Below are 16877 nucleotides of genomic sequence, written 5' to 3' on the forward strand. Positions count from 1 at the left end.
AGTAGCCTGTTTGTATGTTGGCAGCGCTATATACTGTGTTAATATCACTAACAGCGCTCTGCGCCCTCAGCAAGGGATTCTGTGGTTGGACAGACTAGAAGTTAGCGAGGGGATGGGGAAGTGTATGGACGTGATTTTCTTAATGGAGACTCTGTGTTGGTAGGACACACAATATAAAGTAAGATGAAATGATGTGTCTATAAGAAAATAGTCAAGGAAATGTATGATGATGGATGTTATTGATAATGTTTGGATAGTGGAATTATTGACAACTATATAATTTTTGGAACTGGAGGTTACATGATTAAGGTAAAATTTTCTAAATACATTGTCTGCTCTTCAACAAAATCTTTCTTTTGCTAACCATATGGCTCCTAGTAGTTAGAGTCTATAGTAGTTCATATCTTTTTATTTAGCTAGCTGTCGTCGCTACTTGCTGTAATTGCTGCAGTTCATGTTATGAAGATTTTCTGTGACTAACACACAGTCACTCTAAAAATTAATTTTATTAACTCTTTAATTTATGGTTAAGACTAAGGACTGATTCATGTAGCATTTAACAGAAGGGAATGAAGTGGCAGGCAACATCACTGTCAAATAATGGTGTGTTCACACTTGATGGATCGTCAACACAATATCACTTTGTTTAGCCCTGTAGCGAATTGTGAAAGTGAGGTTATGAGTCACCTTCCATGATGCTAAAGTAGGAATATAATATCGGAATTGTGGAACGATCAATAATAAAATTTGTTAATGACAGAGGCAAACTTCATATGGGCAGTTCTTGATTAAGTTTTTGTGTTAAAGTGCTGAGAAATGAAATAAGAAGAAAAATTTCGTCCAACATTTCAAAACAACGACATTTATTTGCTAACGAAAATATATACATTCGAACACATCACACTATATTTTTAAGACTATACATTGTGTTTTTTTTCTAAGTACCAAATAATGACAAAAATAACCACATTTTTCCATCAATAACCTGGATACTTCATTGCTGTAAAAATGTTGTTCAATGAAAATTGCTTTATCGATTTTTGTTCTTATTTAAACACAGTGAGTGCTCTTCTGCATCCAGTTATTGTAGAACCTAAATCATTTTTCGCTATCAGATATCTGGCCTCTTTTATGGAAGAAGACTCAATGGAAAAAAAATCCAAGTTGTTATGGAAGATTTGCAGAGTGTCACGAAAACAAAGCAGAAATTTAAAATAAAGTCTTACAGGACGCAATAGCGCAAAACCCACTACTATTACACGTGCGAGCACGATGAAAACATGTTAACTTCCGATGTTAACAGGCGACGGCACCGCTCATTTCATCAGCGTCACCGTAAAACTTTCTCAGCAAGAACCATTAACACTGATGACCCGTTCCATCCCATTGACGAGCTGTGTGAACATTGCCATTTGAAATATGTTTCGGAACGTTTTGAAGTTCCATTCCATCCCTTTCGTCAAGTGTGAAACAACTTATATTATAAAGCATACTGAATCTGTATGTTGTATATTCGACGCAACTAGAAGCAAAGGTAAAAACTGCTTTCAGCGGCAATACAATAAACAGAAATAAATTGGAAAACCTCAGTAACACATCCAAGCTAATGCTCTACAGTGGGCTGCCTTCTTTCCCCCGAGAGAGGAGGGATTTTTTAAGTGGTCGTATAGAGCTCATCAGCAAAAAAAAGACATGAAAAAAGCTGACACCTCAGTAGCTTCAGAACTCCTACTAATGGCGATGAGGTACATCATCCAAATGTTGTGTTAGCTCGCGGCTGCGTCCCCTTGAATTTATTTCGCAGGCAGTATGCTGGGTGATCAATAAAGAAACGAAATTATTTTAAACACTTTATAAAGATTTTAACATTAATTCATAGCGGTCCAGCAACGCCACACAGCAGCAAGTGGAACGGTGCCTCATTCTTGCTGGTATTGCTGTTATTGTGCGATCACATTTGCATTTTTTTTAAATTTTATTTCCTGATAATCTTTAGCGTAAAATTTAGCTTCATGAATATGGGCTATAATAATGTCCTCTCATACAGAAGTAATACGAAAATACTGGGAAAATAAACAGAATGCTGTTTATTACCACAAGAAGATCTTTGGTTTGCTGTCAACAACTGTTGTAGTGTCTTTGAAGTTTGAATTGTAGGTGAAAACAATTAGAAAGCATGTGTTGACAGATACGTGGTACAGGAGAAAGGTGTGGTTTTTCGGTGGATGTGAGGATGGGGCAGGGGAAAAGCCAGTTCACAGAAGAAGAATTGCAAGATTATCAGGTAAAAAGTTCAGTATGGGACAAAAATAGTTCAGATACGCTGAGCGGTGTGGTGATAAATGTGCACAGTTTTAAGTAACTCATTCCTTTCTTTCATTCATCTTCTTCTATAAATCCCATCGCGAAGGAGAGCTTACACGAATGTGTAGCGAATCAAGTTATGCATTAACATGGGGAAACAATGATTGTTGACTTACTTAATTCATGCTAACAACAAATTATGACGAGCGCTAATGTATTCAGATTGGTGACTGTATGCTAATTCTAAATTACTTACTAATTGTATGTTAGGAGAAAAAAAACTACTTTGGAAAAAAAATATGACTACCATTCCTGTCCTACTCGGCCGCTGTTTTTTTTTTCATCGGCTATTAATTATCAGCTGTTTATATTGTGTATGCCCTACTGGATAAGCCTAGAGCTTTTGTCATGGAGTTAATGCGGAATTTACTTTCCCGAGTCAACATACTTTGAGAAATTGTGATAGGAGTGCATAACGCAGTATTCTTTCATTTGAAAACTTTTATCCATTATGGATGTGAACAAGCGACTGCGACGACCGAAGGTTCCCGGTAATTACTGCACTGAGTATCCTTTTGTTTCCTTCTTCAATTTTTTATTTTCTATTGCCAGTTTCGAATCACTTAGCTATGTATCATATAATGATAAATCGCCAGGTGACTTGAAACCGGCAATGGTAAATAAATATAAAAGAATAATTAACAAACTTAGTCCAAATAATGGTACTTTTATAATTGTAGCTGTGTGTAGGTCCCCATTGGGAAATATTCAGCTGTTTTTGAAAAAATTGGATTCTTTGTGATAGTAACTGTAGACAGATGGAAGCAAATTATAGTTTGCAGGGATTTCCATGTAGATTTTCTGAAACAGTCCAATAGGAAGTATGATAAATATTACTTAGTTCTTTCAGTTTGACATCATTTATTGATTTTCGTACTCGGGTGGTACAGGAAAGCAGCACACTGATCTAGATAATGTTTTTACAGTCCAAGATAAATTTAATCAAATAAAAACTTTTCCTATTAAAAATGGTCTGTCTAATTATGATGCACAGGCTCTAGTTACAGTGTATGACATAACTCCATACAATAACACAAAACAGTCCTCCAAAATAGTGTTAAGATAATAATTTAACAATTTCAAATTTTAGGGAAAACTTGCAGCATTTAGACTGGGATGAGATGTACAAGGAACACATTGTCAATCTAAAATTTAACCTATTTCTTGATACCTTTTTGAGTATATTTGAAAAGGTTCCCTAAGAAAACAGTGAAACATAATTGTAAGAAAACATCTAAAATGCCATGACTTACTAAAGGAATAAAAAATATTGTAGGCCCTAAACAGAAAAGGGAAATACAGCTTATAACTAGGAGTAATCATCCAGAAACAAACCTTATAAAAACTACTACACCATATGAAAAGAAATTATGCAAAAGTCCAGAAGTAGGCCTATGTGCATTATGTCTGCGATTAGCACCTCTGATCATAAAATTAAAACAATTTGGAATATTGTTGAAAGGGAAACTGGGTGACCAAGAGCATAGAAAGACTGTATTTCTATCAGACTCAATGAAAAGTTAGTTAACAAAAAGTCAGAAGTAGAAAATATTTTTATTAATCATTTTTAAGTGTTGTACAGAAAGTAGGATCCAGCTACTCATTATAAAATGCAAGACTTTATACGGAAGAGGCAGTGACTATGCAATTTGATAAAATTGAAATTCAACCCACCTCTTCTACTGAAATTAGGAAAGTAATAAATTCACCCAAAAGTAAAAGTTTGCATGAGATTGATGGCATTTCCAACAGAGTACTAAAAGCTTGTTCCCAACCGGTAGGATTCTCAGCCCTATGTGTACTAGCTCACTGAAACAGGGCATTTTTCCAGACAGAGTAAAATATGCTGTTGTTGAACCATTACTTAATAAAGGGGACAGGTCCGATGTGAAAACTACCTCCCAATATCATGTCTGAAAACTTAATCCAAAATTCGTGAAAGAGTAATGTATTCAAGAGTAGCTTCACATATTTGTAAAAATGAAGTACTAACAAAATGTAATTTTGCTTTTCAGAAAGGCTTTTCAACAGAAAATGCTATACATGCTTTTACTGGTCAAATATTAAATTCTGTGAATAACCGAACATCAAACATTGGGATATTTTGTGATCTCTAAACGGCTTCTGCCTGCGAATCACGAAATTTTATAGATAAACTTATGTATTATGGTATGAGTGGGACAGTGCAAACATAGTTTTTTATATTTAACTGGAAGACTGCAGATCGCTGAAATTAACAATACAGATAGTATGCAAAAATCAGCAGAGTTTTCTAACTGGGGAGGTATCTAGAATGGTGTACCACAGGGTTCAGTCTTGGGTCTCTTATTTCTTTGCCTCTATGTCCATGAAGATTCAAAGATAGCTATTTTTTCTGATGATACAATTACAGTAATCACACCCAACAAGCAAGAATTAGGTGAGGAAATTGTAAATAATGTCTTTCAGAAAATTAAGTGGTTCTCTGCAAATGAACTCCCATGGAATTTTGAGAAAACACAGTATACACAATTCTGTACAGTAAATGGCATAACACCATTGGCAAATGTACTTCGAACAAAAGTCTATTGCTAAGGCAAAATATTTAAACTTTCTGGCTTTGTGCACTAAAGAGAAGTTGAATTGGAAGAAACACATTGATCATATGCTGAAACGATTAGGTTCAAATACATATGCAATTAGGGCAGTTGCAAATTTTGGTGATAACTATAACAGTAAGTTAGCCTGCTATGCCTATCTTCATACATTGTTTTAATATGCCATCATATTGTGGGGTGATTCATCATCAAGAGAAAAAGTAGTGGTGGTGGTGGTGGTGGTGGTGGTGGTGGTGGTGGTGGTGGTGGTGGAGGAGGTGGTCTTCAGTCCTGAGACTGGTTTGATGCAGCTCTCCATGCTACTCTATACTGTGCAAGCTTCTACATCTCCCGGTACCTACTGCAGCCTACATCCTTCTGAATCTGCTTAGTGTACTCATCTCTTGGTCTCCCTCTACGATTTTTACCCTCCACGCTGCCCTCCAATACTAAATAGTTGATCCCTTGATGCCTCAGAACATGTCCTACCAACTGATCCCTTTTTCTAGTCAAGTTGTGCCACAAACTCCTCTTCTCCCCCATTCTATTCAATACTTCATTAGTTATGTGATCTACCCATCTAATCTTGAGCATTCTTCTGTAGCACCACATTTTGAAAGCTTCTATTCTCTTCTTGTCTAAACTATTTACCGTCCAAGTTTCACTTCCATACATGGCTACACTCCATACAAATACTTTCAGAAACGACTTCCTGACACTTAAATCAATACTCGATGTTAACAAATTTCTCTTCTTGAGAAACGCTTTCCTTGCCATTGCCAGTCTACATTTTATATCCTCTCTACTTCGACCATCATCAGTTATTTTGCTCCCCAAATAGCAAAACTCCTTTACTACTTTAAGTGTCTCATTTTCTAATCTAATTCCCTCAGCATCACCCGACTTAATTCGACTACATTCCATTATCCTTCTGTTGCTTTTGTTGATGTTCATCTTATACCCTCCTTTCAAGACACTGTCCACTCCGTTCAACTGCTGTTTCTGACAGAATTACAATGTCATCGGCGAACCTCAAAGTTTTTTTATTTCTTCTCCATGGATTTTAATACCTAATCCGAACTTTTCTTTTGTTTCCTTTGCTGCTTGCTCAATATGCAGATGGAATAGCATCGGGGAGAGGCTACAACCCTGTTTCACTCCCTTCCCAAACACTGCTTCCCTTTCATACCTCTCGACTCTTATACTGCTATCTGGTTTCTGTAAAAATTGTAAATAGCCTTTCGCTCCCTGTATTTTACCCCTGCCAACTTCAGAATTTGAAAGAGAGTATTCCAGTCGATATTGTCAAAAGCTTTCTCTAAGTCTACAAATGCTAGAAACGTAGGTTTGCCTTTCATTAATCTTTCTTCTAAGATAAGTCGTAGGGTCAGTATTGCCTCACGTGTTCCAACATTTCTATGGAATCCAAACTGATCTTGCTCTCTTTGGGATTGGAATTATTATATTCTTCTTGAAGTCTGAGGGAATTTCGCCTGTCTCATACATCTTGCTCACCAGATGGTAGAATTTTGTCAGGACTGGCTCTCCCAGGGCTGTCAGTAGTTCTAATGGAATGTTTTCTACTCCCAGGGCCTTGTTTCGGCTTAGGTCTTTCAGTGCTCTGTCAAACTCTTCACGTAGTATCATATCTCCCATTTTATCTTCATGTACCTCTTCTTCCATTTCCATAATACTGCCCCTGTATAGACCCTCTATATACTCCTTCCACCTTTCTGCTTTCCCTTATTTGCTTAGAACTGGGTTTCCATCTGAGCTCTTGATATTCATGCAAGTGGTTCTCTTTTCTCCAAAGGTCTCTTTAATTTTCCTGTAGGCGTTATCTATGTTAAACCTCATGAGATAAGCCTCTACATCCTTACATTTGACCTCTAGCCATCCCTGCTTAGCCATTTTGCACTTCCTGTCGATCTCATTTTTGAGACATTTGTATTCCTTTTTGCCTGCTTCACTTAGTGCATTTAGTATTTTCTCCTTTCATCAATTAAATTCAGTATCTCTTCTGTTACCCGAGGATTTCTATTAGCCCTCGTCTTTTTACCTACTTGATCCTCTGCTGCCTTCACTATTTCATTCCTCAAAGCTACCCATTCTTCTTCTACTGTATTTCTTTCCCCCATTCCTGTCAATTGTTCCCTTATGCTCATCCTTAAACTCTGTACAACCTCTGGTTCTTTCAGTTTATCCAGGTCCCATCTCCTTAAACTCCCACCTTTTTGCAGTTTCTTCGGTTTTAATCTACAATTCATAACCAATAGATTGTGGTCAGAGTCCACATCTGTCCCTGGAAATGTCTTACAATTTAAAACCTGGTTCCTAAATCTCTGTCTTACTATTATATAATCTATCTGAAACCTTTTAGTATCTTCAGGTTTCTTCCATGTATACAACCTTCTTTCATGAGTCTTGAACCAAGTGTTAGCTATGATTAAGTTATGCTCTGCGCAAAATTCTACCAGGCGGCTTCCTCTTCCATTTCTTAGCCCCAATCCATATTCACCTACTACGTTTCCTTCTCTTCCTTTTCCTAGTATCGAATTCCAGTCACCCATGACTATTAAATTTTCGTCTCCCTTCACTACCAGAATAATTTCTTTTGTCTCATCATACATTTCATCAATTTCTTCATCACCTGCAGAGCTAGTTGGCATATAAACTTGTACTACTGTAGTAGGCGTGGGCTTCGTGTCTATCTTGGCCACAATAATGCGTTCACTATGCTATTTGTAGTAGCTTACCCGCACTCCTATTTTTTTTATTCATTATTAAAGCTACTCCTGCATTACCCCTATTTGATTTTGTTTTTATAACCCTGTATTCACCTGACCAAAAGTCTTTTTCCTCCTGCCACCGAACTTCACTAATTCCGACTGTATCTAACTTTAACCTATCCATTTCCCTTTTTAAATTTTCTAATCTACCTGCCCGGTTAAGGGATCTGACATTCCACGCCCCGATCCGTAGAACGCCAGTTTCCTTTCTGTTGATAACGACGTCCTCCTGAGTAGTCCCTGCCCGGAGATCCGAATTGGGGACTATTTTACGTCCAGAATATTTTACCCAAGAGGATGCCATCATCATTTAATCATACAGTAAAGCTGCGTGCCCTCGGGAAAAATATCAGCTATAGTTTCCCCTTGCTTTCAGCCGTTCGCAGTACCAGCACAGCAAGTCCGTTTTGGTTAGTGTTACAAGGCCAGATCAGTCAATCATCCAGACTGTTGCCCCTGCAGCTACTGAAAAGGCTGCTGCCCCTGTTCAGGAACCACACGTTTGTCTGGCCTCTCAACAGATACCCCTCCGTTGTGGTTGCGCTTACGGTACGGCTATCTGTGTCATTGAGGCACGCAAGCCTCCCCACCAACAGCAAGGTTCTTGGGGGGGGGGGGGGAGGGAGGGGCATGAAAGCAAGTAATTTGAATAACAGCTGGAGCCTACCCAAGATTACCTTTTCTTCAGTAGTACTACAGCCTTTGGTGAGCCTTGGTTTCTCCAACAATCTTCCTCCACACTTCTCAGTTATTTGCTGCTCTTTTCCACCCCCGGACTCCCATACTGGTGATATCCATTATTACCTCGTTGATCCATCTTCTTCTAGGTCTCCCTTTATGCCTAACTGAATGGATCACACATTTCATCATTTTATTTGGAATTCTATCCTCTGCAATTCTCTCGAAGTGTCCTAGCTATCGTATTCGCTGTGATTTCACCAATTTTACTATGTCCCTGTGTTGTATTAACTCCTGTAATTCGGCATTGTAGCGTATTCTCCAGCCACCTTCCTCCCTTATTGGCCCATAGATTTTGCGTAGAATTTTCCGCTCAATGGTTCTTAGTGCATTTTTATCGTGTCCTGTCAACGTCCATACCTCTGAGCCATATGTGGTAACTGGATGGACTAGGGAATTATATATTAGAAGTTTAGTTTTTATTGTAACAAGGCTATTTTTGAAAAGTTGCATATTTACAATGTAAGCTCTGTTTCCTGTTAATATTCTTTCCTGTATAGCCTTTCCAATAAAGTTATCATTTGTTATTTGGGCTCCCAAGTAGTTAAAAGAGGACACTCCTTTGAAGCATTTCCCATTGATGTTTAGGTTTTTAGTGGTTCTTCTGGCCTCAGATTGTTACATTACCATATATTTTGTTTTGTTTTCATTTACTATGAGGCCAGTTTTTAAGGCTTCTTTTTCCAGTGGCCAGTATGTTTCTAGGAGTGTATGAATATTTCTTCCTACTATAGCAATGTCATCAGTGTATGCACATATCTGGCTAGTTTTCATAAATATGGTGCCTCTTTTGTTGATTTTATTTACTACACTATGCAGGGCTATATTTAATAGGACAGTGGAGAGACTGTCACCTTGATTCACACCTTTATTAAAGTCAGAGCTGTCACTTGTTCTGCTAAGGACCTTTACTTTTGCTCTTGCCATTGTCATTCTGATTAGTCTTATTAGTTTAGCACATATACCAACTTCTTTCAGTACTCTGTGTAGTTCTTGCCGATTTATGCTGTCAAAGGCTTGTTTGAAGTCGATGAATAGGAAATGCAGATCTATATCATATTCATAGAACTTTCCATCATTTGTCTTATCACTAATATTTCATCAGTTGTTCCTCTTCCTGGTCAAAAGCCACACTGATATTCCCGTATTATGCCTTCTGCACACTTCTGTATCCTTTCATTTAATATACTTATGAAGATCTTATAAGCTGTGCTTAGGAGTGTTCTACCTCTATAGTTTTCACATGCTGTTCTGTCCCCTTTCTTATAAATGGGGATTATTATTCCAATTACCTGGCATAGTTTCTGTTTCCCAGATATCTGATATTAAAGTTTGCAGTTCGTTTATTACAGCCACACCACCAGTTTTTATAAATTCAGCAATTATGTTGTCTTCCCCAGGGGCTCGATTGTTTTTTGACTTGTGCAGAGCCTGGGAGACCTCTTATGGTGTTGTCTTTCTTGCCTCATTGGTTTCATTGTCTACTTCCAGCTCCACTCCTTCCTCCTGTATGGCTCTCTCTTCATCTTCTATGCTGGTGCTTAGTGTATCTTTGAAATACTCTGCCCACTATCTGTTTTTCCTCCCTTATCATTTTCCCATCTTTACTGGAACGGGCCATTGGTTTTGGTTGGAATCTGTTCTTCATTTTGCCTATGGCATCATAGAACTTTCTTATTTCACTCTGTTCCTTTAATTCTTCTAGTTCTTCTCTTTCTCTTGCACAATCTGTTAGCTCTTCTCCTTAATTCTCTATATTGTCCCACATTATTTCTGGTTTCTCTCTGTAGCACGTTCTTGCCCTGTTCTTTTCCTCTATTGCTGACCGGCAATCTTCATCAAACCCTCAACTTTCTGCTTAGTGTTATTTGGTAATTTTGTAGTTCATCAGGGATGTTCAGTTTGTCTGTATTCCATTTCATCATCTTTCCTATTCTGTTGCCACTTGTTGGTGACAGTTTCTCTCTCAAGACTGATTTTATCACAAAGTGGTCTGAATCACAGTCTGGTCCTCTGCAGCTCCTTACATCCGTAACTGACGTGGAGTGGTGTGCAATCACTACAATATGGTCAATCTGAGTGACTACTGCATTGGCTGCAGACTTCCAAGTACCCAGATGGATCCTTTTGTGTGGAAAGCAGGTGCTTTTAATAATCATGTTATTCCTTGCTGCGAATTGGCATAGTAAGTATCTATTCTTGTTGTTTTCTATATGAAGTGAATATTTTCCAGAAACTCCATATGGATGGTCATTCCTCCCTATTTTTGCATTAAAATCAGCTATTACTAGCTTCAGGTCATATTTAGGTACTGTGCAGCATACTTTTCCCTCTGTTGGTGTATGTGCATTAACTATTGATATATTCCTAAATTTCCCTCGTAGTCTGAGTCTGCACATCCTTTCATTAATGGGTTCACATTCTAGAAGGCTTTTCTTAAATTCCCTAGTTGTTATAAACCCTGTTCCAAGTTGGCCTGTTCTTTCTTCTGGTCCACTATATACCAATGAGTACTCAGGTTTATCTATTTGCCCATTCCCTTGCCATCTTATTTCCTGTCCCTTGCCATCTTATTTCCTGTAGCCCTATGATATCATATTTGAATTTTAAAATTTCATTGGCTATTTCTTTCATTTTTCCAAGCTGAAGCTTTGTCCTCACATTCCATGATGCTACTGTTGGATCCTTTATCCGTTTCCTTTGCTGGGGTCGTGATACATGCTTTCCGTCCAGTTTCCGAGGCTTCTGTTGAATTTCCGTAATATTCTTTTTTTTACAGTATGGGGTTATTAACCCCATGCCCAACCCCCAACCTGGAGGACCAGAATATGTATAAGGCTTACTCCTCCAGGGAAGCTGGCTTCACTACACTTCTAGAGCCCTCCCTGCCCTATGTTGTGGGACACACTTTGTCTTGCTCCTCTGTCGAGACCAATCCAGCTTGGGTGACCCTGCCAGTGGCTATGCTACTGATGGCATAGCTTTCAACTTCAACGAAGCATGCAAACCCTCCCACCTGGCACTGAAGGTGCCTACTATAAGGTGGTGTTCCCTGGGAGGGCAAGATCACCTTGCCGACATTTATTTAAGGAACTTAGGATATTCACAGTACCTTCGCAATACATATATTCACCTACGAATATTTTTTTTATTAATAACCCATCCCAATTCATAAATAATAGCACAATACATAGTTACAACTCTAGAAGAAAGGATGATCTTCACTGTTGTTGGTTAAATTTGACTTTGGAACAGAAAGGGGTGAATTATGCTGCCACAAAAATCTTTGGTCATTTTCCAAACAGCATTAAAAGTCCAACAGATAGCCAACCAGCAGTTAAAAACAAATTAAAAGAATTTCTGAATGAGAACTCCTTCTACTCGGTAGATGAACTTTTAGCTGCGAAGTAGTAACTGGAAAAAAATGTGCCATGAAAACTTAGGTTAAACTGACACATTACACATCATTATGAAATGTTGAATTCATTATGCATGGAACAAGTATTAATGTAATGTAACAAAAGGTGACTGGTTGTAGTAATTTGTGGGAACCTTCATTCTCGTACTTTTTTTTTAATATTTGGGATTTTTTTAATTTTCTGTCTAATCCCCACGACCAGCTTGCTGTAGACTTTTGCATCAAAATATAAAACTCAAGTGTGAACCATAGATAATGATGTGTAGTCTATATGGGGAAATTATTTCTGCTTTTAGCATATTGTGTTTGTGAATTGCTGAGTTCATCCTAAATTCACTCTTGCTATTAACCATTAACGCCATTTAGTAGTACACATATTGGCATGTGATTGTCAAACATCCATAGTGCTTGAATTGACATCTGGAAAATGTTCAACAACTTTACGTAATGTTATTGCTTTTTTTCCTGCAGTGCTTCGGAAGATTATGCCATAGGACAGAACTAAGTGTAATTTTGCTAGCAGTCCTCGCAGAAGGTCAATAAACTAAGAATTAGTGCCAAAACAAGCAAAGCTGAGCTTATTCGTTAACAAGTGCTCATGCTCAAGCCACCTCAGTTTTTGACATGTAGCCTTATCCAGCTCCTTGATCTCTGCACAATACATTGCTCCTAACATCTACAGGGGTTTTTTAAAGAGCAAACAGCTAGATATTTTGAATGGAGTACTAGAAATTTACAGATCAATGTAGAGAGCATAAGCAGATCTAACTGCCAATATTTATCAGAACTAGTGGCCATCGCAAGTCCTTCACACACATCTCCACTCAGCTAATTACACAGGTGATTTCAACAGCCATTATGAGCAGTGGAAGTATAACTCCAGTGGAGAAACTGTAATTTCCTGGGCAGATCATCACAATTTCCACCTAATTTTTAATTCTAAGGACTGATCTACCTTTAGATCAGCTGTATGGAGGCAAGAGGACAATCTTAATTTATATTTCATACCTTCAAACAATAGCCACCAGCCATTGACAACAGCATGTAGAATTCTGAATGACTTCCCACACAGTCAGCGAAACCCAGTAATACTGGAAGCAGGCTTATAAATCTCACTTGTAAATTCCATTCCCAACCACGCTGGAACTTTCTGAAAGCAAACTGGTCTGACTTCTCTAAAAAGATTGATAACCTCTTAAGATTTATTCCTCCCTGGGCAATAACTGTGGAAGATTTGGGGATACGGTGTTAAGCATACAAAGAAAGTTTATTCCCGGAGGCTACCAGAAGGAGTGGATTCCTGCGTGACCAGAGGGCGAGAAACTGCACAAGGCCTTCCTTTCAACTGGAGAGCAGGAAATAGCAGACAAACTGCTGCATAATCGTGACACTACACACGCCAGAAATTGCTGGGCACTGTTGAAAAACTTGACTTCCGTCAATCAAGTAGAAATGCCTGTTCACTGTTACACAACTATGGAGGTGCAAATCAAGTAATAACCAACAACCACCTCATAAAACTGAATGCTGTCATTGCACATATCATCTCAAGATCTAAACCACCTACTTTCCAATCTCATGCCATATAGGTGAAGCAAGAACTGAGAATCGCAATGGCAGAAGGTCCACATCATAGCCCATATTGTCTCCCATTCATTCCTGAAGATATTTCAATTGCTTTGTAAGACAATGGATCAGATAAAGCTCCAGATTTTGACAGTATGCATCCAGAACTCCTCCTTCACTGTGATAAATACCTTATGCTAAAACAAGGCTAACACAATTTTTCTCCAACATTCTATGAACAGGACCCATTCAAAAACTTGTGAAACAGATTAGAATCATTGGCATCTTACAACAACATAAACCCAACAGTAAACCTCAAACTTACAGTGTTATCGTCCTGAGTACGGCATAAAAATCACTGCTGTATAACAGCATAGCTGTATAACATACATAGCAGAATACTTACAAAGATTCCTGTTGAACTGGCCAGATTTCAAAGCTGTATGGACCAAGTGCTTTCACTAATAATTTAAATAAAATCTGACTCACAGAAATAATTAAAAACTTCTACTGTATTTATTGATCTGTCTGCAGCTTATGATACTGTGTGGAGGTAGGGTGTCATCTGTTAGATGCATTATGTAGTTACCCATCAGAAGAAAAGCACAACTGTTTAGCAATATTCTGACTGACAGACCATTTCAGTTAACACAACTGGTAACTAGGAGACCCTCAACAATGGCCCACCTCAAGGCACAGCCTTACCCCCACTACTAATTAGCTTATATATTGCAGATCTGTCAGCCACTCGGCCCAGGAAGTTTTGAAGTTTCATGCTGATGATTGGGTGATAGCAACACAGCACAAACAAATCAAGTTTACCACACATAAATTAAAAATAAGATCTAAGTAAAGTAGGACAGTACTTATGTAAATGGGGACGTCAACTGAAACCTAACAAAACTGAATGTCATTGCTTTCATCTGAGTAATATAGTAGCCAACCAAGAACTAGATTTACTTTTTGAAGGTAAATGTCTGGCCCATAACAAATATCCGTGGTACTTTGGATTTATGCTTAAACAGTGTCTAACAAAGGCTGTTGCTAAATTGAGGTTGAGAAATGATCTGCAGAAGTTATGTTGTACAATACAGGGTTGAGCCGATTCAGCCTTATGAATTTATGATCATCCATCCTTGGCCTTGTCTACTCAGTGGCTTGATTTCCCTAGATCACTCCAGGCAAATGCCAGGATGGTTCCTTTGAAAGGGCACGGCCGCCTTCCTTCCCCATCCTTCCCTAATCCGATGAGACCGATGACCTCGCTGTCTGGTCTCCTTCCCCAACCAACCCAACTCTCCTCAGTGGCAGAGTATTGCAGCCTTGTCTGGGTAAACAGCAGCCACATGAAGCTGACAGATACAAGGATGTCTGTGCCCAGGGGCAAGGTGGTGAGGGGTCTTGCTGTGCTCCCCTCCCCCTCAACTCTTAGGCAAATGAAGAAGAAAAAAATTAGTGTAGTCAGGTGCTTTTCTTTCAAGAAATTGGTTTAAAAGTTGGTATTACGTAGGTTCCTAACAGGGTCATAACTCGAAATTTTTTTATGGATACTTACAGGTCACCATTCATCTTCCAAAATATTAAAAATACTGCAAGCCTAATTCCCCCCCCCCCCCCCCCCCACACACACAATATCATATGGGCACCTATGGGTAGACACACAACTAAATCAAATAATGCATATTGTTACTGGCACAATCAAATCCACTCCAGTATTCTGGCTACCTGATCTGAGTCGCATTCCACCACCTAACCTAAGAAGAAAGGATAACCTTCTCAGAGAGCATAAGAAAATCTGCAACATGCTCCACTGCAGGCATCCCAACTCAGAACAGCTAGCAACCGGGTTGACCATAACTTTGATCTCAACAATGGTTGGAGGAAAGAGTGCTATAATAATATTCCCCCACAGCTTCCTCCATGACAACAACAGATCACTGGAACCTGATCTGCCCCAGAGGACAGAATCTGGAACAACCACAGGAGATACAGTTGACCTACTGTCCAGGTTGAGAAAGACTACCACTGCAGAGTACACCTGTGGCTTTCTGAGATTGGTTGTAAGGCACAGTGTGGAAGAGTGCCCTCAAAATTGGTACCCAGGAAACCCCTCAGACTTCTTGGATACTAAAGCAGATACGATAAATTATATGAATAGTATGTCTGTAAATTTGTTAATTATGTATACATTATATTGTATTTTGTATTTTTAAAGTGATTCGTAGTTGCCACATGATTAATCTAAAAATCTATCTATGGTACTTGTCACTTTTATAAGTCTGGAACTGCACAAGATTTTGTAAAGATTAAGGATTATGCTGTTGGCTGTGGACCAGTTGTAAGCCTGTTACATTGTTCTCCTGGCTGCCTCTGTAGTGAATTTTATTTTTATTTATTTTTCTTTATTCGTGTTGGAAAATGTTACAGCTTTTAAACCTTCTCCGTACCAAGTACATATTTTTTGTAGACCAGTAACAGGAAGAAGCAGCACCAAAACTTGCAGCACACCATCTTTAAGGGTTTCCCACTTCATAATCTAATCTTGTTTGTCATTTCATTTGTTAATGTGACCCTCTGTTTTCTGTTAAGATACCACCTATACAAGGGAAAGACCCATAATAGGATACCACATTTTATTATCCACACAGTCAAAGGACCTGTAAGTTCACCCAAAATGCTAGCAGTGTAATTTTTCTTGTTTAGCTCAACTAAGATGGAGTCGGTAAGTTCACGTATTGCCATCTCAGTGGAGAAGCCTTTATGGAAGCCAAAGTGAACTCCCTAAGATTGTGCCCAGAAATGTTACAGTATTTTGTTGTAAGCTAAATTCTGAAAAAGAGAGAGAGAGAGAGAGAGAGAGAGAGAGAGAGAGAGCACAACGAGGGGAGAGATCACATGATTGTCTCCACTTCTGTACATTGGTGCTACTTCTGCATCTCCAGTCTTTCAGGAAATCAGCATAAGATTTTACTAGGCCTACTTTGCCTAAGATACGATAATTGCTAGAAGAGTTTCTTCATTTTAGTGATGTAAGGATTGTGGAGTATGCATTGCCTGCCTAAACACGTTTAATTGATCTGCTTTTGATGGACCAATTTTTTGTCCTCCTGTTTTCAGCTACTGTTAGGAAAAGTTGATTTAATAGCCAATGATTTGAATTCTGTATCATCTCCCTTGCTATTCTGTCATCTGGTAGTTGAATGTCACTTGCCTTATTGGGTATGTTTGTACCTAATTAGGCCCCAGATTGTCCTTATTCTGTTCTTAGACTTTTTTATGCATTATACATTGTTCATATGTTTTTGCTGGCATGCTGAAAGAATTGAACTATTGCTTGTAATCAATTTTTAAATGGTGATTCTGTAATAAACTGAGCTCCCTCTCTACTACTTGTAAGAATTTTAATCCCAAAAGCTGTTCATCATT

At 38.5% G+C, this 16877-nt stretch overlaps 1 protein-coding gene across 1 annotated transcript in view; it reads left to right on the forward strand.

Annotated features, from left to right (window-relative positions):
• The first annotated feature begins 2151 nt into the window (after positions 1 to 2151).
• Positions 2152 to 16877, forward strand: part of LOC126191504 (calcium and integrin-binding protein 1-like) — a 45158-nt gene continuing 30432 nt past the window's right edge. Inside the window, exon 1 of the mRNA XM_049932394.1 lies at positions 2152 to 2284. Within this exon, the coding sequence (XP_049788351.1) occupies positions 2234 to 2284 (51 nt within the window). The 5' untranslated portion in view covers positions 2152 to 2233. The remainder of the gene's footprint in view (positions 2285 to 16877) is intronic.

This window comes from Schistocerca cancellata, chromosome 6 (genome assembly GCF_023864275.1).
Source record: "Schistocerca cancellata isolate TAMUIC-IGC-003103 chromosome 6, iqSchCanc2.1, whole genome shotgun sequence".
In the NCBI taxonomy this organism is placed as follows: Eukaryota; Metazoa; Arthropoda; class Insecta; order Orthoptera; family Acrididae; genus Schistocerca; species Schistocerca cancellata.